Source organism: Danio aesculapii, chromosome 17 (genome assembly GCF_903798145.1).
Source record: "Danio aesculapii chromosome 17, fDanAes4.1, whole genome shotgun sequence".
Taxonomy (NCBI): Eukaryota; Metazoa; Chordata; class Actinopteri; order Cypriniformes; family Danionidae; genus Danio; species Danio aesculapii.
Window position 1 is genome coordinate 37,240,891 of NC_079451.1, and position 23,295 is coordinate 37,264,185.

A 23,295-nucleotide genomic window follows, 5' to 3' on the forward strand; every position below is an offset into this window, starting at 1 on the left:
GTAAATAAAAAAAAAACTGGATGAACTAATCCTTTAAGTTATAAAACGTGACTCAGAAATATACATATTTTATTCAATTTTGGCAAACTTTTGGCTAATTTATAAATATATAAGTTCATTGAAATTCTCTCATTTTTGTACACTATGAACAGCAGCTACGCTAATTATTCTCTTTATTCTCTATTTCCACCTGGGGATACTCTTCCCGAGGCCCTCAGACTATGCAGAGTCACTGATTCGACCCAAGACCAGCGACGAGATGATCCCAAGGTTTCCATATCCTGGACCAGGCCGTATCCTGAGCAGCTGCTGGGGTGGTCATGGAGGAGTGGAGAGCATGAGACCGATTACGGTCACGCTCCAGGGACAGACAAGCCTTCGCTGAGGCCCAGCTTTCAGCCTCCGGTGCTTAGACTTCAGCTCTGCACAAGACATTTTGCCAGTGGAGAAATGGTCGTACACATCTGAGCCTGGTTTCTCTCAAGGTTTTTTTTCTTTACTTTTGCTAATTGGTGAAGTTTTTTTTTCCCTTGCCGCTGTCGCCACTAGCTTGCATGGTTCGGGATCTGTAGAGCTGCGCATCGTTGGATTTGCTCTTCAGTGTTTGGACTCTCAGTAGTGATTATTAAACCACACTGAACTGAGCTAAACTGAACTGAACTTAAACTTTAAAAACTGAACTACACTGTTCCAACTTACTATGATCTTTTATGTGAAGCTGCTTTGACACAATCTACATTGTAAAAGCGCTATACAAAAAAAGGTGAATTGAATTAAAAAAAAAAAAACTTGTACCTATAGTAGCATATTTGTGGCTAATTTGTACAATGACCGAATTTCATTGCAATTTTTAGGTCAATTCAGAACTACTTTAAAAACTTTGGCCAAATTACTGGCTAAATCATGTAAAGAAAGAATTTCATCACAACCTTTATGTCAGCTTTTAACTACTTTACACTGTTTTATGAATGCTGGTTGAGGCAGTTACATTACACATTTGCACACATACAGTAAAATATACATTTTGTCATATTGGTTGCCATATATTTCACACATACCTGTAGAATTAACACAATATTCATGTGCATGACACCACTTTTGTCAGAATATCATGGTAGCAGTTGCAAAAAGAGGATGATGGTATTGTTTTGAAAAAAAAAATGATCTCAATAGCTTGCATTTGCATGCTCCAAAATGGCTAATAAATAGCTCAAATGCATAAATAGTCAATAATTGTGCGATGATAAAAAGTTACAACTTCTGTAACTCTGTGTAAATGCAAAGTAAAGAGAAAGTATCTACCCAAATGCCTCACGGCCCAATCACTGATTTAAGAGCACACAAAAGGAATAACATTTCAGTGGCAGCATTCACAAATCATCCTGACCACAAGGCATGTGCTCTGATTAGACTCCCATAAAAGGTGCAGAGATAAGCAACTGGCTCATTCTCCCCAGGGATTTCAGCTAATAAGAGCAATCGTATTTATAGAGGGTCTTTTAATGCATCCCCTCAATCACTGGCCATCTCACCCTGCAGCCCTTCAGAAGCCCATTCAACCACCGAAGGTGAGTTTTATTAACTATTATAGATAATACGTACCTTCAAGCACCATGTAAGCGACCAAATGTGCAGAAACCATCATTTTTGCATGTTGTGTTCGATGGCACTTGTCTGATTGCTTTAGTCTGATACGTTGTAACATTGCTTTATGGTTCTGTTTACTGCTTTTAAGATGTCTACTGAAAGATTCGACTGCCATTACTGCAAGGACACTTTACTTGGAAAGAAATACATCCTAAAAGAGGACACACAATATTGCACAAAATGCTATGAGAATCTGTTTGCAAACTGCTGTGAGGTGTGTTCGCTGCCCATTGGATGCAACTGTAAGGTAGGCATCAGAAAACCACTGGCGTCGTCATAATTAATAAAGGCTTGAAACGAGTGATGGAAAGTCAGAAGAGATTTGCAAGCTCTTAACTATAATTTCTCTCCATGCATAATGAAGGACCTCTCCTACAAGGACCGGCACTGGCATGAAAATTGCTTCAAGTGCGCTAAATGCAGCCGATCATTGGTGGACAAACCGTTTGCAGCCAAAGATGAGCTGATGCTTTGCACCGAGTGTTACTCTCATGAGTATTCCTCAAAGTGTAGCACCTGCAAGAAGACCGTCATGCCAGGTACAGTTGAAGTTATTAGCCCCCCTGTTTTTTACCCGCAATTTCTATTTAATAGAAAGTTTTTTTTCAACACATTTCTAAACATAATAGTTTTAATAACTCATTTCTAATAACTAGTGATGCTCCGATTAGAATTATTTGCAGCCGATACAGAGTACTAATTTCTTGTCATGGTGATCAGCCAATACTAAGTAAATCTGATGCTTTAAGCTTTATAATGCATAAAGCACATTTTAACTCTAAGTATGATACTTAAGAGAAGATCTAGCCTTCCCTAAGAGAATAAATAAAAGATGTTTCATATAATTTCTTAAATAGGTCTCTAATAACATTTATCTCTTATAAAATTAATAGATAAAACTTCACTAACACTTCACTAAACAGATAAAAATCACTAACAAAGCAATTTGTAAACATGTCTTATGTCTCAATGAAGTTTGGAGCGCATATTTGATGCATAAGATGTTAAAAAGCACACATCTAAATCCATTACTTCTTTAATAAAAGGAAATAGGCCAATAAAGTACTTTTATTCTAGCGTTTATTACAATAAGTGTATTACGATAAGTTATATTATTAAATATTCAAGTAAAAATATTTATTTTTATTTCCCTAATATTTGGTTTTAATGAACCTGCAATATTGTTGACAACACAGAACTTTCAGTTCTTATATGTAAAAAGATTTGAGTTGTTATATATCCTGTGCTTGTAAACACATAAACAAACGATCGGTTCAAGAGATCGGCCAGATTAGCGAGTACCGATCGAGTCATGAAGTGTGATTATCGGTCGATACCAATCTCTGGCCGATCGATCGGTGCATCCAGACTAATAACTGATTTCTTTTATCTGTGCTCTGATGAGTGCATAATATTTTACTAGATATTTTCAAGATTCAACTTAAAGTGCCATTTAAAAGCTTAACTAGGTTAATTAGGCAGGTTAGGGTAATTAGGCAAGTCATTGTTTAACAGTGGTTTGTTCTATAGACAATTGAAAACAAATATAGCTAAAGGGAGCTAATAACATTTAAAACAAAAAATTATAATAAAAAAATTAAAACTGCTTTATTTCAGCCAAAATAAAACAAATAACATGTTCTCCAGAAGAAAAAATATTATAGGAAATACTGTGAACATTTCCTTGCTTTGTTAAACATCATTTGGGAAATATTTGACAAAGAATCAATCTGACTTCAGCTGTATGTGAAAGAATCAAAACAAGAATCTTGTTTGTAAACTAAAGTTTATAAAAAATTCAAGATTGTAGGGTATAAAGGTGATATTTTCCTCATTAGGATCACGGAAAATGGAGTACAAAGGGAACAGCTGGCATGAGACGTGCTTTCTGTGTCAACGCTGTCAGCAGCCAATAGGAACCAAGTCTTTCATCCCTAAAGATAACAATTACTTCTGTGTTCCTTGTTTCGAGAAGCAGTTCGCCTACCAGTGCTGTGCTTGTAAAAAGGTAAGTGTGGAAAGGAGTCAAACATTTGGAAAACAATATTGCTGTCAATTAAAGTCGCAGTTATAGAAAGTTAGTATTAGTTGTATTGTTCTGCAAATGGCGCTCTGATGAAAATACAAGCACAATAATCAAACTCTCATAAAGCTTTCATTTGGCATTCAAACATTTGGAATACATGAAATTAACAGTTTGGATTTTTATTATACTTTTGAAATAACATGAGGCACCCGATTAGAATGTTATCACTCGATTGAATGGCCGTTATCAGTGGTTATCAGATGATAGATATGGGTCAGTAGGGGCCTTCTGTGCCTATTAGTAGGTGCAGAAGGCTGTTATCATTTATCCACATGGTTAATCAGCTATACCAATAGAGAAGACTCCAGATCTGTTTTTACATTACTGTGACGATTGGGTTTAGGGTTGGGGTAGACGTTAATAAAATGCAATTGATGGGGAATTTAATAAATAATATAAATAATTCTCGTTAACTGCCGCAGCCATATGTGATCCATAGCTGATTAACTATGTGGATGGATGATAACAGCCTTCTGAGCCTACTAGTAGGCACAAAAGGTCCCCACTGGCCAATATCTATCAGCTGATAACCAATGATAACGACCATTCAATCCAGTGGTTACATTTGTATCGGCTGGATGAGTAAACAACTGAATTTCATTGCAAATGCCATGTCAACTCATAACTATTACATTTTTGCAAATTGATGGCTAATTTGTATAATGACAGAATTTCATTGCAACGCTCACATCAATTGAAAATTATTTAAAATGTTGGCAAATTTGTTGCTAATTTGTACAATGACAGAAATTAATTTCAACCTTGTCAACTCTTAACCATTTTACATTTTGATGAATTGGTGATTAATTCCCATAATTCACTTCCATTCATCTTTATTTATAGCTCTTTTACAGTACAGATTGTTCTAGTAAATTGAAATTGAAACTGTGCCAGTCGAGTTTTCATAGTTGAATGTCAGTTTAGTTCAGTTCAGTCTGGTTTAATTTTCACTGCTGAAAGTCCAAACACTGAAGAGCAAATCTATCAATGTGCAACTCCACAAGTATAATGATTTTCAATTATTTCATTACAACTCTTGCATCAGTTAAGATATATTTTTATAAAAATGAATTAACCTGTGATTAATTTCTACAATTAAAGTATTTCGATGCAACTTTTATGTCACCTTGCAACTATTTTAAGTTTTGGATAATTGGTGGGCATTTCATATAAGGGTAAAATTTAATTGCATGCCATTGCACTACATATTCAATGGTAACTCGGTAAACTCGATTGACTTTAACTTCAACCGAATTAGTTGCTAATTTGTAAAACAAAAGAATTACATTGCAATTCTCACATCAACTTATACTACAACTTTTTTTACTCAAATAAATAGGTGGCTAATTTGAACAGTGACAGAATTTCATTACAACTTTCAAGTCAATTCCTGACCATTTTTTTCACATTTTGGAAAATCAGTGGCTAATTCATAAAATGACAGACATTTATTGCAACTCATAAATATTTTAGGCAGTATTTGAAGTGGATCAAAGCCATCAAAGTACTGAACATTACCCGTTCATCATCCAAATGTTGAATATTGCATATTGGAAAGTTGATGGCTCAATTATGCACTTTTGCATAATCTGCTCATTACTTATTTTCAAAATCTGTCTATACAAATCTAACTTTTTTAACATCATTACCCTATCATAATTTAAATAGTTACATTTTGTCATAAGATTGTTTCACTTTTGTTTTTTGTGTGTGAACTATTTCTTTAAAATGAAATGTACTATTTACTCACCCTCAAGTGGTTATAAACCTTTATCAGTTTCTTCTGCTGAACACTTACTGTATGAAGATATTGTGAAAAAAAAAAAGCTGAAACCTCTAGTAGGAAACAAAAACCATGGAAGTCAATGGTTACAGCTTTCCAACATTCTTCAAAATATCTTCTTTTGTGTTCAACAGAAGAAATAAAATCAAACAAATGAAGGATGAGTTAATCTTCATTTTTAGGTGAACTATCCCTTTAAGTGTATATATTTATCCACACTTTCACCTCTCCAGGCCATAACAACTGGCGGTGTCACGTATCACGATAAGCCCTGGCACCGCGAGTGTTTTACTTGCATTGGATGCAAGAGACAACTAGCAGGCCAGCGCTTTACCTCCAGAGAAAACTACCCATACTGCCTGGACTGCTTCAGCAATCTCTACGCCAAGAAATGCGTGGGCTGCACCAAGGCGATTACTAGTAAGTTCTAATTTCTGACATCTGGTGGCTATTTTTACATGCCTCTAAATTAAAATCGAAATATCTACCAGCATTCTGCATGACTGTAAAACAACTATGTGTGTTTGTGTTTGTGTCCAGGCTTGGCAGGTGCTAAATACATCTCGTTTGAGGAGCGCCAGTGGCACAGCGAGTGTTTCACGTGTATGCAGTGCTCAGTGTCTCTGGTGGGCCGTGGCTTCCTCACGCAGCGGGATGACATACTGTGCACCGACTGTGGCAGAGAGAAGTGAGCTGTCGACCTCAAGGGCCACTACCAATATTGCAAGAAATATACTGTAGGCGAAATATACTGTAGATTTAGATTTGGGATTGTTATGTTTAAATTTCAGGCTGTTCCAACACAAATCGATTAAGTTAACTTAATTGTTTTGACAAATTTAAGTGGATTCAACATAAAACAATTAGATTGTCTCAAAAAAAAGAAGTAAGAATTGTGTCGTTTCAATTTATTTTTAGGCTAGGATGCTTAATGTTTTGTTAAAAAGATTTAATGCAATGGCAATTGGGGGGTTATTGTCTTTAAGCATGGAATAAACACTGAAAATTGTTAAAGTCCTTCATAAGTGTGTTTTAGTCAATAAACTTGTGTCTGCTTCCTGTCTGCTGCCTGTTTCTAAAGTCTAAGGATGTGTCAACATACAAGTAAATATACAGATATTACCACTTCAATGTGTTCCCTCTGCCGCCATGCTTGCCGTCGCTGCAGCAGTAGAAAGTGCACCTGCAGCTTTTGACTGCTGGGTAGCCCTTTAACCATAGATTTTCAGCTTTGCCTTTTCACAATACTAGATAGGACGGTACTGTATGCGTCTCTTATATGATGTGACGTGTGATGTGTTCAATTAAAATTTAATTTTGTTAGGTTGTTTTGGTTTTCTTAGTAATAAACATGCTTTTACGCAATACTGCAAGGCTATTCAATTGGCGGCCCGCGCAATTTGTTCCGGCCCTCCAAATAATGTGACCAAGACACCAAAAATAAATTTAGCTCAGTCGAAAAATAGCCGCTAGTTATGAAGTGACAATTGTCTGTTCAATACAGCACGAGCTGCAGTTGAAGGCTGCGCAGTGCGCGAGTCATCTGACATTAAGCGAGTGGTGCGAGCAGCCGAAAATATTTGGATATATTAGTAGAAAAGTTGTACAATGCACTGATAATTTGAATAAGGTTAATAGGGGTGCAACAATTAGCTGTTTTCACTATTAACCGCGCTTTAATTTATTACCGTTAATTAATCGTAAAGGCTTCTCAATGCTGCGTTTCTGTTGCACCGAGCAAAACTGCTGCAACTAAACAGACTAATTATGCTAATACTCACACACATTGGATTAACTATAGCAGCAGGCTGTTCACATGTTGCAGCTTTTCCGCAAACTTCATTATTTCCAATGGAGACGTGCGCATATTGGGAGCGATGCGCGCACAGCTCACAAGCGGACCGACATACTCTGCCCTCCAGGTGCACACAGTAGAAATTCTTACGCTGTAGTGCTGAGAGTTGTCCGTGGCTTTCAGTGCAATGTAAACAAAAGATATGTTAGACGAATTATTACAAATTATTAAAATGATTATGTATGTATGAATGCAGATAATAACAATTCATTTAAATTCTTAGCTAATATATAGCTTTAATTAACATTAGACAAATATTATTTGTTATTTATTCTTATTTTCATTTATTCATTCATTGTAAAATTATCACTCAGGTTTAAATCAAAAACCTTTTCATTTATTTTTAAGTCCAAAGAGAGAAATGGACTTTTGTTAGTTTTTTATTAATATTTTGTGTTGTATTTGGTTACTGAGCAGCAATAAACAACACTTTAAAATATAAGCAGTTTTCTTGTGATTTTCTAAACTAGAATGGTTTGAATTTAATAAATGCATAATAATCGTGATAACCGTGAAACCATGATTATTCTTCAGACTATAATCGTACAACCAATATCTATAAACGTTGCAATCCTTATTGTTACGCAGTTTAAAAACACAACATATGAATGTGTTTGAATGTAGAAAAAGCCTACATGAGCAATTCACTGATTTTGTTGTGCTTCGAAAAACAACATTTGAATATGTTTGTAAAAAAAGCCACATTGTACAATGCAGTGATGTTATGTACTTTCAAAATACAACATAGTAACGTTTTAATGTAGAAAAAGCCAACATGGTTGTCATAAGGAGCAAAAATACAACATATGGGCTCTCAAATTGCTGAAAAAAGGCTACAAAAATTAAGCAAATATAAGAAGTAAGTTGCCTTTTTAGTGCCCTATTAAAATTGCATTGGGGTGAAAAGAATGTTCGATTTCTAAATCCTTTAGTTTTATTTAAAATATGAAAAATCTTAAATAAATAAATTAAACAGTTTGTAAGGGTATTAGTTAAAACAACACAAAACAAGACGTGTTTAATAAATGCTAATCAAATGTCTCTCATTCTGAACAAATAAATGTTCATAACGGAATGACGGAAAAGGGCTTTGTTATTCACTCATCATGCACGGTTTAACCGTTTTCAAAGTCTGTCTAATTTGTTTAACTGCAGGCTAATGTGATATGCATACAAGATTGACATTTAATACTAAAAACAACTTCCTTTGACCATCATGGCGATGTTATTAGTTCAAATCTTAAACGTGCGCTCTCTACAAGATATGAAAACCGCGGCACAGCACACACAACAAAATTATATTAAGATGATCGTGAATAACCGGCTTTATCAATAATTATTATTTATTATAGGCTAAGTTACTACTATTTGACCAACTGACAGTTCATGTATAGTATAATTATATAGTAACTACATGTGCATGTAAAGGAACGCTGCACTTTAAAAAAAATAGGCTCATTTTACAATTTTTGGTTAAGTTGTGGTAAATTTGTAGAATGATATTATTTCATTGCAATTGTAATGTCACCTTGCATCTCTTAGGTTTTGGTTACAGGTGGCTATTTTGTAGGATGATAATAATTCATTGTAACTTACAAGACAAATAGTAACTCAAATCAATAAGGACGTTTAAACATACAAAATATATAGTTCACAACTACATGTGAACTTAAAGGAACACTTCTTTTGAAAATAGGCTCATTTTAAGTCCACCCCAGTTAAACTGATGAATTTGACAATTTTTTAATCCATTCAGCCAATCTTCAGGTCTGGCCGGAGCACTTTTAGCTTAGCTTAGCATAGATCATTGAATCAGATTAGACCATTAGCATCTGGCTCAAAAATTAGTTTAGATCATTTTCCTATTTAAAGCTTGACTCTTCTGCAGTTACACTGTATACTAAGATGGAAAATAAAAAGCTATTTTCTAGGCCAATATGGCTAGTATCTATACTCTTATTCTGGAGTAATAAGCGAGGGATTTTGCTGCTGTACAATGGCTGCAGCAGGAATAGTAATATTATGCAGATTCTAACTGGTGGTGCAAATGTAAAGCTTGGTGATGGGGACTATTTTCAGTCACTGCTTTTTTTGAAGCATTGGAGTCACAAAATCCTAGAGGAACTGACTAGCAGTCATTTTATGTCATGTCAGTATGATTTCAGGAGCCATAGACATTGATTTGTAAGTCGCAGAGACTGTTATTCAGAAATGCATCACTGCTTTTAAAATATTTTTAGTACATCAGTATTACATGTTAATTCATTCATTTTCCTTCGGCTTACTCCCTTATTTATCAAGGGTCACCACAGTGGAATGAACCGCTAACTATTCCGGCATATGTTTTACACATCGGATACCTGTCTGGCCGCAACCCAGTACTGGGAAACACCCATACACACTCACATTCACACACACACTCATACACTACGACCAATTTTGTTTACCCAATTCACCTATATGGGATGTCTTTGGACTGTGTGGAAATCCGGAGCACTCCTACTCGAACACGGGGAGAACACGCAAACATGCAAAATCAGGACTCGAACCAGCAGCCATCTTGCTGTGAGGTGACTGTGCTAACCACTGAGCCACCGTGCCACCTTTACATGTTTACAGTAAAAATGTCAATAGTGTACGTTGCAGTGTCAATGCAGTTAAATGTGCATTTAGTAGAACCACACTTTAAGTAAAATACATGATGAACTTATACTGTGTCAGTTTGGCATTAATGTTGTTCGATAAACAAAAATAAATCCAAGCCACTTTTGAGAAACATTACGAGAACATGTAAGAAATATTTAACCAGAGGTTTTATGTCTCTGAGATATTTGGCATTGTGAAACCAACGATCCATTCAGAGCTGGAGTAAAAGCAGCAAAACTGCTGACACAAACTTCCTCAGGATGAGAGTCACATGGCAAGGTCAAAATACACTTCAGTGAAAGAGAAACGTCTACATTGACAGCGTCTACATTAATGAGGTGAGGCTGCTATTTATTCTTATACACACACGCACATATATAAATGGTTATATACAATTTCAACTGGTTGTGTTGTTATTACTTTAATTACTTTACCTGATCACTGCAGGCAAACACATGCACTAGTCAATTTTGAGATTTTGGGCTTTTCAGAAGTCTTTTTTTTTTTTTTCAGTTTAATGTGAAGAAAAAAAATCTAAAATACACTTTTAAGTGTTTTTTTTTTTTTTTTTGCTACACCTTTTTCATCTTGTGTTGGTGGATTTCAATGACTACACATTTTTAACGGAATTTGTAATGCAAATTAGAGCACATTTAATTACATAATCCTTACTTGCATTCTAAAACGTAATTTAGACAACTTGAACATTGAATTCTCAAGTGTTTTCAAGCCTTTATGAGTTTCTTTTGAATATTATAAAGAATGTTTGGGCGACGAGGTGGCTCAGGGGTTAACACTGTCACCTCACAGCAAGAAGGTCGCTGGTTCAAGTTCCGGCTGTGCCAGGAGGCATTTCTGTGTGAAGTTTGCATGTTCTCTCCATGTTCGCATGGGTTTTCTCCAGGTGCTCTGGTTCCCCCACAAGAATTAACTATAAGTTAATTGAATGAACTAAACTGCTCTTTGTCAATGAGTGTGAGTGTGTATGGGTGTTTTCCAGTACTGGGTTGTGGCTAGAAGGGCATCCGCTGGGTATGTACTCACATATGCCTCACACCCAGCACACTACCTATTCGAACTGTTACCATCTGGTCGGCACTTCAGAGCACCAAGCACAAAAACAGCCAGACACAGGAAAGGTTTCTTTCCTCGGGCGATCTACCTTATGAACAGTTAAATATTCCCCTACTGTGCAATAAACATGTGCAATACTTTCTCATACGCACTTGTACACAGCACCTTATATCAACATACAATGCAATACCTTCTCCATTCGTATTTGTACACAGCACCTTATAACCTGTATATTTATAACAAATCTGTACACACAATTCAACATCCAGATTTTTTGATTAGCTGCATCTCTGTTTAATGTTTATCGTCTTTTTTTATTTTTTATTTTTCATATTTATTTATTTTGTGTTGATCACTTGTCACTTTATGTACACTGGAAGCTTCTGTAGCCAAAACAAATTCCTTGTGTGTGTGAAGCACATTTGGCAATAAAAACTGATTCTGATTAAAACATATGCCGAAATAGTTGGCGGTTCCTTCCACTGTGGCGACCTCTGAAACGGAGTCTAAGCCAAAGGAAAATGAATGAATGAATGAATGAATGAATGTTTAAAACTGGTGACCATTCAAATCCATATTAGGAAAAACAAATCCTATGGAAGTCAATGGTTACCGGTTTTCTAAATATCTTCTTTTGTGTTCAACAGAAGAGTGAAACACTTGTTGCTTAAAAGTGAATGTAGAAAACTTGTAATACCAAAAAGATTAGTTATCTTTAGTCTAATGAAGAGAACCAGTGATAACTATTTTTACCCTCTTCATTTGGAGTGTACCTGTTTTTATTTATTAAATTTTTTTGCTTTCAGCACACAGAGACCTGAACTAATAAAGGCTGTTTTCTATCTCCACCCAATTTTCCCTCTATTTTAGGTGTACTTCTGCATCCGAGAACTACTGTAAATAAACAGTAAATAACCATGCAGGTCTTTACTCCAGCGTTAGTCTTTCAAAAAACGCCCTCAGGTAAAGGCAGAGACAAATTCAGCATTCAGTGTCTGGAGTGTTTCGGTAAAAACCTCTACATCGGGACCAAAGAGGGAGCCGTCGAGTACCTCACTGTAAACAACCCAAGCTCTCAACAAAGCCTTACAGTTCGGGAGGTGGGAAAGAGGCAGATGGGTCGAAGCGGTGCAATCATCAAATTAACGGCCATCCCAGTTCTCAATCATCTCCTGGTTCTTTGGGACGGTTCGATAACGGTGCTAAACATGTTCTCCCTTGAAGCCCTCCCAGCTCTGAAAAAAATCCCCAACGTGTTGCACTTTGCTGTCAGTGAGTCAGGGCTTCAGACAGATTCAGCAGAGCTCATCGTGGCCTCGAGCAGGAAGAAAACAGTGAGCGTTTATAAGGTGTGTGTGGACAGATGGGAGTGTGTGAAACAGGTGGTTCTGCCGCAGGAACCTGTGCTTCTGGCTGCGCTCGGCACGTGTCTGTGTGTGGCCACTTGTGACAGATATTTCCTCCATGATCATCAGAGCCAAAACACCACTGATCTTTTCCTACATAACCTGGGGAAACAAAATATCATCGCTAACAAATGTGGAAAAGGAGAGTTCGTTCTGAATGGGCCTGGATGTTTGGGTGAGAATTTGTTTTTAGGTATATAACAAAATGTTAAAATGTTCATTTAAAAAAAAATGGGGAATACATACAGCGCATCAGGAATCCAGCACTGAACTGGGAGAGATTCTGCATGCTCTCCTATGTAAAATGCTAGCTATATATTTTTATGTATTAATTCTCTGGAACATTAAAATTAAACTGTAAGCACTTCTCTCTTTGAGTCGTGTCCTTTGGAAGCCCAAATACAGAAACAGAATGAGCTCTGTGAAAATAGCAGCCTTTGGATGGCATTATAGCTTTCTCCCAGTGGTGTAGTCCTAAAAAAATAGGTGGTGTACTATTATCCACCCAATCCAAATTTTAAAAGTAGGCAAAGAAACGCTGAAAGTCAATGTATCTTTGATTTATATATATATATATATATATATATATATATATATATATATATATATATATATATTTATATATTTATATTTATATATATATATATATTTATATATATATATATATATATATATATATATATATATATATATATATATATATATATATATATATATATATATATACATATACATACACACACACACACACACACACACACACTGCACAGCTGTGGTTTGGTTTGACTAACTACAAAACGAGTTCAGAGCGGGATTTTGCCGCCGTTTTTATATCAAATTTAAAGGGGACTGAGGCGGTCATTTACTAGTGTACAGGTAATCACAAAAGTGTTAGGGGGGCTGAATGGAAATATAGGAGGGCTAAAGCCACACCCACGCTGTTTTACAATTTTACTTGAACGTTTCAGCAAGACATCATTCAGCTGATTTATTGTGATCTTCGAAAAACTCAAATACTCAATGCACAAAAATTAGGTAAGTCTAATCACCATAACAAGTGAGTATACCGAGAGTATGATCCTCAGAAGTCGTAATACCCAAACAGCTTGTGGAAAAAAGTAGGCATACTGAGTATACGTGCGTATAGCAAGGACTACACATCTGCTTTCTCCGCAGCCACGCCCTGTTGCTGTGCGGGGTGTATGCGCGTAGTGAATGCACATAACCGGAAGCCCCTGTGATCTCATTAACCAGGATGAATTTTTTTTAGTACAGACTTCATTCACTGTAGGCTTTACTAAGTTAACCCCTTTAAAGGCAAAGCTAAAGCAAAAAAGTTTATAAAACTAAATTATAATTTATATTAACTAATATAATTATTAGAATTATATAAACATGTTTATTCATTAATGAAAAATATGTGCATTTTTTAAAAATGTGAGAAACACAATAAATCAATAAAATTACATTTAAAATGAAAACTGAATATAATAACTAATGTTTTGAAGCATTCGATATTAAAATAAACAAACTTTCAGTAGGAGGAGCAAAGAAATCTTTAATATTTTATTTAAAATATGTTTTTGTGTTCAGAAGATTGATTTTTTTCTTTGGATTTTCCTTATTTGTTTTTGCTTCAGTTTAAATACTTGTCATACTCAAATGCTATTATTGTGCTATTTAAATATTTGCATTATAAAGGAGCCTCTAAATGTTGCCTTCTAGGCATGTTTGTGATGATGAATGGCACCTCCCAGCATCCTCCAGTGCAGTGGCCTGATGGAGTGATGGACGTGGCTGTTCATTTCCCATATGTGCTCGCACTACAAAATCAATCCGTTCACATCTACAGCATTCTGGACCAGCAGCTGAAGCAAACTGTGCCTGTTCACAATGCCAGATCTCTCGTCCCGACAGAAGGTTCCCTTTACAATCCAACATCAATCTTTCAGAAACCATCCATCACTAGTACACCCATAAGGGCCATACTTGTTCTTGATTGCTTTTGTTTTGTGATTTTAATCAGGATTCCTTTATGAATTTAAAGTATAAAAGAGAAGATTTTAAATAAATATGCATTTGTAGCATTATAAAAGGCAATGTTTATTACTTCCAACTCTATTGATACAACTTTAATTGGTTTTCAACGTCATGGTTTACTCAAAATATTTTTTTAATTCAACCAAAATGTAAATTCTCAAGAGGTTCCAATCATTCATTTCTTCTGTTTAATGCAAAAGAAGATATTTTGAAGAATGTTAGAAACCGGCAACCATTGACATCCATAGTATGCAAAATACTATGGAATTCAATGGTTACTGGTTTCCAACATTCTTCAAAATATCTTCTTTTGTGTTCAACAGAAGAAAGAAACACTTGTTTGTTAAAAGTGAAGGGTGAGTAAATGGTTTTGGGTGAACAATCTCTTTAAATGGTTTTCCACACATTGATAATAATAAGAAATATTTCATGAGCCAAACAGAAGCATATTAGAATGATGTCTGGAAGAAAATGTGACTAAATGCTGAAAACTCAAAAATCCCATTTTTTATTCTACTAAATTTTAAAATATAATTTACATCAGGGATGTCAAAGTTAGTTCCTGAAGGGGTGCAACCCTGCACAGTTTAGTTCCAATCCTAATTAAACACACCTGATCAAACTAAGTGTGTTGGAGCAGGGTTGGAACTAAACTGTGCTGGGCTGCGGCCCTCCAGGAATTGAGTTTGACATCCCTGATTTAAATAATATTTTGGACATATTTAATATTTAATATAATTAAAAATCATCATTTGCAAACCAATCATGATTTGACCAGTGTAGTTTTACATTTATTCATTTAGCAAAAACTTTTATCCAAAGCGACTAATACACAAGGATGAAACACAACTGTTGACTGAAGTTATAATTCATTAATTTCATCACCCTTTCATAGCATACTTCTACCCTTTACCCATGTCTTTCATCTTTTTAGAAAGTGTTTTTATTGTTGCTGACAAAGAGATTCAGCGGCTGTCACCAGTTCCTCTTGAAGATCAGATTCATGAGCTGGTTAACAGACAGAGAGTTGAAGAAGCTCTGACGCTGTTGGAAAGAGTTCAACATCTCCTGCCAAGGGACTCCTACAAGGTTAGACTGAGAATACTAAATAATGTAAATGCATGTCTTATCCTACTTTAATCATTTTAAAATACTTCTTAATGCCACAAATCAAACAGGTTCCATGAGTTGATTTCCAATCAGCCTCCATTACTGGCATGTCATGATCTTGCCAAGTACGATGAGATCCTGGATTAACATCTATTTTGATCCTGGACCATCATTTTTTGTTTCCCAACTATTCCCAACTATAACTATAATTATTCCCAAAATTAGAGGGGAATAATAGTTGGATAACAATCATGTAGAAGTGTATAAACCTAACCGTAATCCTAAACTTAACATAAACGGTAAATGTATCCCTTAATTCTGATTGGCTGTTTGGAATGTTGTGAAATCAACTTGGTGAAATCAGGTTGGCGTCATTACTCTGGTCTAATAAATGGTCCAGTTTCATTTCATTGTACAATATGTATTCTTCTTATATATATATATATATATATATGTATGTATCTGAGCACTTCATTATTTAGTAAAAATTAATTTGCCCTTATAAACTTGAATAAAATACTATGAACTTCCCTCTGCCTCAAAACACTTTATCATCACGTCTGGTCACATGGAATTCCTTTAGGGCGGGGCTATCAGTAAGGGTCTGCGAAATATGCGAAGATTGCCCAACTTTAAAATGATTTTGAGGCAGAGGTGGAGGGGAAGGGCTATCATCGCAGCTTGCACCTATGGTTTATATTTGGTGTTTTTAGCTTTTTTTTCATGTTTAAGCACCACCATGTGGTCAATCTGTGCTGCTTTTTTACTGTTAGCTCAAATTGAGCTGAAACAGACCTAGGGCCCTATCATACACCCCGCGCAATACGGCGCAAGACTTGTTTGCCCCGGTTTGCCCTGACATGTTGCTATTTTCAGCTCAGCGCAAATGTAATTTTCCCATTTTCCACCACACTGTTTAAATAGCAAATCTATTTGCACCACTTTGTGGACTTATGGGTGTGCCAGTATAGAAAAGAGGTGCGTTAAGGTGCATTGTTGGCGCATTGCTCTTTTGAGGAACTAAAATAGACTGCACAATTGACCAGCTGAAAGCAGGTCTAAATCCAGCACAGAGCGCGTTAGTTGTGCACCTCGCTTACACACTGCTTTAAACACAGGATGTCCAGCAACACACAAATATCTTTACAAATGAAAAAGAGTTAAGAAATACAATATTACAAAAAATATATTTTCTACATAATATAAAATCCACTACCTCTATGCCTTCATCTCAGGGGGCTTTTTTCAGTTTATTCACGACAATTTGCACTTGTATAATGTCATTATTATTAGTAGTATTATTCATTATATGCATATTTATATTTGTTTTATTAAAAACAAGCTTAGATTTGTCCACCTGTCAGGTTTTGGACCATATGGGGCATAGCGTGAGTGTTTGTATATAACTCAGTTTTTTGACCACACTTTGTTATTATTGTTTATTTATTCGTTGCTTGAAATTAAAACTGAATTTAAAATAGTTTTGAAACAAATCTTTGCGCTTAACAAACAAAATTAATTATGTAGGCTAATAGATGTCTTCAGTGGAGTGTACAACACTATTTCCTTATCCACGAAAGAGAAAGTAAAAGTAACGGCGGATTGGAGAAGGCTCATTCTTTATCCTAATACTGCAGATGGTCTATTTAACTGTTTTCTCGCTAGTGAAGCGCTCAGTTTTTCCACTTACTAAGTCCAACATGTAAATAGCAAATGCACCATGGTGCGACACAACTGACTATTAAAGGGAATGGGAGATGAGAGTCTGATTGGTTTATTCTCAAAACACACCTATAACCCATTAAGAGAATATGCACAACCTTGTTAGACTATGCGCTGCGGCACAGAGCTTATTTTTCCCCTCCATAAAATAGCAAAAGTGGATCCGGACAGGCCCTTAATGCTTTTGCACCATTCGCTTTAGACTTTGCACCTAGATCATTAAAATGAAGCCCATAATATTTAAAGTTTGGTGATGAAATCTTTTTCAGTTCAACATTTATGGATATTTGAGTAAAATAGGGATCGTCCACTGCTAATTTTTTTGGCATCCTGACACAAACATTAGAATTTAAACTTTTTCTTTAATAACTTTTTATGTTCAGAATCCACAAAATCTTTTTCCACTGATCTGTTACAATTGACAAAAAAACTAGGGCTTGTTTGCAAAGTAATCAAACGATAGAAGATCTGCAGTGAACAGTTTAGACTAGAGGTTTTGTGCTCCTGATCTTTGAAGATCCTGACAATGACATGTAGGTTTCAGAACTAGATGCTTGAATCATAAATACTGTGAGTAAATGATGACAAAATTGTTATTTTTGGCTGAACTATCACTTTAAGAGAGACAGCTACACTTTATTTTTTTTATCCATCAATGTTAATCAATTAACAGAACAGAACAGACAGAATATATTAAGCAGAATAATACAAGCATAATGTTGTAACTAAAGCTTCTCCAGACAGGCAACATTACTAACCAATCTTTGACCCCTTTAAGTAAACATTAGCTCATTAATTCATCAATTTACATACTAGCGCATGCATTATGTTTAATGAGTAGGTATATCTTGCAGAAACACTAAGAATCATTAGAGAACAAATGCTTAAAGCATAGAAATAATGTCTGTAGTGGTGTCATGGGGTCAGAGAAAATAAGTAGGTCTGTGGCTGAGCGTCTTAGACATAGTGAGAAAGGTAATTCATTTGAGCTCAGCACCAGATGCACAGATCTCATTCAGGAAAATAATCTTATAGCAGCATTAAGACCCCAGATGCACCAGCTCATGAAGATCACCTCAAAAATCCTGCAATACAATAGAATCAACTGTACTAACTTTAATATTTAGTCAGTTTTAATATTATATCAATAATAAATTGAGGGCATCATGGTGGCGCAGTGGGTAGCACAATCGCCTCACAGCAAGAAGGTTGCTGGTTCGAGCCCCAACTGGGTCAGTTGGCATTTCTGTGTGGAGTTTGCATGTTCTCCCCGTGTTTGTGTGGGTTTCCTCCGGGTGCTCCGGTTTCCCCCACAAGTCCAAAAACATGTGGTATAGGTGAATTGGGTAAGCTTAATTTTCCGTAGTGTATGTGTGTGAATGAGTGTGTATGGATGCTTCCATTCATGGGTTGCAGCTGGAAGGGCATCCGCTGTGTAAAACATTTGCTGAATAAGTTGGCGGTTCAATCCGCTGTGGTGACCCTAGATTAATAAAGGTAGTAAGCCGAAAAGAAAATGAATGAATGAACTTTACTATTGTGTGGTTCAAAAAGACTACAGTATTTACCAGTATTTTTTAATGTGGATATGATCTTTTGCTACACTGAATACCATATTTGTGGATGCCTTCTGTAAATATCTACATTGTATTTATCCTTATTAATATTTTTATCATGTTACGTTTTTAGGATCTACACAAAAATCTGATTTGCACATCTGGAATGATAAAGTTCTACAGAGAGGCTTTTGTGGAAGCAAAAGAGCTTTTTATGTAAGTAATAGTAAACATTTGTAGTAAATGTAGTAAACATTTGATTTAGGGCTGAAAAATCGAGCCCGCAATGCATGTCATGTATCGGCAATAGTCACATCGTGGGATTCAATTATATAATTAAGTATTAAAAAAAATATATATATATATATATATATATATATATATATATATATATATATATATATATATATATATATATATATATATATATATATATATATATATATATATATATATATATATATATATATATATATACATACACACATACATATACACATACACACACACACACACACTTACATACATACATACATACATACAGGTATATATACTTGTTTTTATTCTATAGAATTGTCATAATATTCATGTAAAAGTTCTTAAGTGATCTTAGCATATCACTCCAGTTGTTACATTGTTTTCCAATAACATTAAGGATTGATTTCTGCTATATATTTAGAATCTAAATAAATTGTTGTTATATATATATATATATATATATATATATATATATATATATATATATATATATATATATATATATATATATATATATATATATATATATATATATATGCAATTATTATAGTTTTTCTCAAACATATGGTAAAACAACAATAATGATATTATGTGTAGGTCTACTGGTTTCTATAAATAATTCTACTCTACTTATAATAATTCTGATGTTGAATTATGTTTGAGATATAGGCTTATGCTTGCAATATATCATTGACAACATTATTACACCATTTACTTTACTGGTAAAATCAACATTTTTACCACAACTGTGTGTTCGCTATGAAAGAAAAAACATCAAATGCTTGTAGCAATCATAACTCTAAAATGTGATATGATTATTTAAATGAAGTGCATGCTTTTGGTTTCATTTTAACTGCTAAGTGCTGTTCATACCTCGCGCGCGGCTCCCAAAGGATCACTCTGTGCCACAAACTGAATATTATTTACAACTTCATTACCTGTTACTCACAGCCTATGCAGGTTATGTTCACTAAAGTAGACGTTAAGATATTATTAAATATATATATTTTTTTACTTTATACAATGATGACCATGTTATTTTATGTTTAATTGTTCAATTTCTGCTCTTGTATACTGTTACACTCTCCAGAAAACCATTAAGCAATATTTATTTAACTTTTTGCTCTGTCGTATTAAAATATGCTTGTAATTTATTATATTTCATGCAGATGCACTGCATAGAAAAAGACTTGATCATTCCAGTTGATCTAAAATAATGAAACCTTTCCAATTTCTTCAAATGATTTGGTGGAATTAGTTATTCAAATCGTCTGGTGGAATTAATATTCATATCGCAATATGTATTGCAGCAAAACAAAATATCACAATGTCAGATTTTTCCAATATCGTCCAGCCCTAATTTAATTGTATTTGGGAGGCCAAATACAATCAATATCATACAAGTAGCAGTGCGATATGGTTGTATAATGTATAATGGTTGTATAATGTACGAGAGGTGGGTTGGCTCGAGGCTGCAGGCCGAATGCCTTACGCCTGTTTCACACTGCAAGTGAAAGCAGAGCAAGAGTAACGTGTATGAAGAGCAAAAGCAGCATGCAGGCGTTTCCCTTCCAACCGACTGCATATGCATATGCATATGTATATATATATATATATATATATATATATATATATATATATATATATATATATATATATATATATATATATATATATATATATATATATATATATGTGTGTATATATATATATATATATATATATATATATATATATATATATATATATATATATATATATATATATATATATATATATATATATGTGTGTGTGTGTGTGTGTGTGTGTGTGTGTATATATATATAATTTGTAGCTAAAATATTTTATACAACTATATTCAAATATAACCTCAAATATATAGATATTCAAGAGTACACACACATGTGCAATTGCAATTAATCATTAATCATTTGACAGCTCTAGTAATTATTAAATAACTTTACTAACATTTTCCAATTGAAAATGATCCCTATACACCATTTTTGAGCAAAAAGACCTCCCAGTGCACTGTAAAAAAATACTTTTGCAACAATACTTTAAATATAAAACACCTTAGTGCAGCATGTTTTCTAAATACATTTTTCCCTAAATCATTTATCAATGTTAATGTAGTAATCTTTTATTTTCTAGTAAAGGTGATTTGGATCCAAGGGAAATCATTAGCCTTTATCCTGCAATGCCTGTTCTGAGTGAAGATTTCACTCCTCAGACAACATCAGTCAGCAACGCCAAAGACCTGTGGACGTTAAGCCGAAACGACTGGCCGACATTTCAACAATACCTCAGCTTTTTGGAAGACTTCTTGAGAGAAGTGAAGCCAACAGCACAGGGCCAAACGTGTCTTCAGGACATCGACTCAGCACTTTTTAAGCTTTATCTGGAAAAAGGGGAAAATGAAAAATTGGACCAGCTTGTCTCGACACAGAATAACTGCAATCTCCAAATGTGTGTGGCTGATTTGGAGCAGCACAAAAGGTTTGCGCTCATCACGTTTACAACTTATTATTGAAGTCTATTCAAGTAAAGCCAAACTAATTTGCTGCCATTTTAGGTTTTTCACACTTGGATTGCTCTATCAAAGCCAAGGCCAGCATTTTAATGCAATTCAGGTATTGAAAGACACAAAGAGCAATAACTAAAGATGAATTATTAAGTAAAGTAAGCTTCTTCTTCTTTTCAGACCTGGATTACAATTGTGGAGGATGAAAGCAAAGACCCTTCAAATGCCAATGTATTCCAGCACATAGTCAAAACACTGTCAAATCTGCAGCATAAACAAATCATCTGGAAATTTGTGGACTGGGTTATTCAGAGAGACCAAGAGGCAAGTGTTTAGTGTTAATCGACAGCAGAGGGCAGAGTTATACAGATTTCATTGAGTTCAGTTTACTTCTTTGCAATGAGGTAAGAAAGAAGCAACATTATTTCACTAGAATTTAAAGGATGGTTCACCCAAAACAGACAATTCTGCCATTTATTCATCATCCACATGTCCTAAACCTTCTTTCTTCTGAAGATATATGTAACAAAAACAGGCATAATAATGACTACCAATGTGTTTTTGTTCCTACAATTACAATATGAACGTCAATGGCTGTTTTTTCACAAACATTATTCATAAAATTGTCGTTTGTTTTCAACAGAAGAAAGAAATTCGTAACATTTTTAAACTAGTGTTAGAGTGTGAATAATTTATGAGGAAATGTTAATTTCTTTGAGCGAACTACAGTATAGGAATAGCCTTGATGTATAAAACACTACTGTTCAAATCACAGTCTATGGTTCAAATCAAATGTTCGGGGTAAGATTTATAGATGTCCTTCTAAAAAAAGTCTCGTTTGCACACCAAATTTCCAAAATACAGTAATGATTTATTGTCATTAATTGCTTTCTATATTGAAGGTGATGTATGTAAATTATTGACACTTCTAAAGCATAAAAATGCCATAATATGTTGGAAGATATTTAAGAAACATAAGCGAACAATGCTAAAGTCAGTTATTTTCCTGAAATGTGCTTATTTTGTCGGAATGTCTGGCTGCATCTGCATAATTCCAGACTATATATTACCTGAAAACAGTACGCGAGTCGAGTAGTTAGGCTGCACAATATAACGTTTGAGCATTGATATCACAATGTGTCTGTCCGCAATAGTCACATCACAAGATATGCAGTGTTGAGTTGGGATGACAGGAACCACAGTTCAAAACACTAAAGATTTGTGGAGAGTCTGCAGAATTTCAGCATAATAGAGTGAAAGTTAATCATGTGCATGTGTTTTTAAGGCCTGTGACTATGCAAGCATTTTAAGAGAGTTCAAAGCATTTTAATAGTGCATGAAGTTTAATAAAGATTTGTTTTATTGTACAATTTATATGATGAAGACTTCTACATTTGATTATTCCATTTCTGTAACCGAATACTGTTAGACACTCCCTAGAAAACCATAAATCACTGTTTAGTTCGCTTTAGTATTTGCTCCATTGTGTTTCTGACTGTATTTTGTTTAATATAAGTATATAATAAATTACAAAAATATATATTTATATAATCACTTTCCTATAAATCATCCTAATCAAAGTCTCTGCAAA

General features: G+C 34.7%; 2 protein-coding genes across 2 annotated transcripts in view; both read left to right on the forward strand.

Moving 5' to 3' along the window:
- Window positions 1-1,469: 1,469 nt before the first annotated feature.
- On the forward strand, window positions 1,470-6,576 carry fhl5 (four and a half LIM domains 5). The gene is made up of 6 exons (XM_056476814.1): window positions 1,470-1,568; window positions 1,736-1,894; window positions 2,012-2,186; window positions 3,486-3,655; window positions 5,750-5,936; window positions 6,057-6,576. Exons 1-6 carry the CDS (start codon window positions 1,503-1,505, stop codon window positions 6,206-6,208), a joined length of 909 nt encoding a protein of 302 aa, XP_056332789.1. The 5' UTR covers window positions 1,470-1,502; the 3' UTR covers window positions 6,209-6,576.
- Window positions 6,577-11,972: 5,396 nt separating this feature from the next.
- Window positions 11,973-23,295, forward strand: part of si:ch211-266g18.9 (transforming growth factor-beta receptor-associated protein 1) — a 22,656-nt gene continuing 11,333 nt past the window's right edge. The window contains exons 1-7 of the mRNA XM_056477232.1: window positions 11,973-12,672; window positions 14,223-14,417; window positions 15,472-15,626; window positions 19,059-19,141; window positions 21,335-21,679; window positions 21,756-21,813; window positions 21,885-22,028. Of these exons, the coding sequence (XP_056333207.1) occupies window positions 12,009-12,672; window positions 14,223-14,417; window positions 15,472-15,626; window positions 19,059-19,141; window positions 21,335-21,679; window positions 21,756-21,813; window positions 21,885-22,028 (1,644 nt within the window). The 5' untranslated portion in view covers window positions 11,973-12,008. The remainder of the gene's footprint in view (window positions 12,673-14,222; window positions 14,418-15,471; window positions 15,627-19,058; window positions 19,142-21,334; window positions 21,680-21,755; window positions 21,814-21,884; window positions 22,029-23,295) is intronic.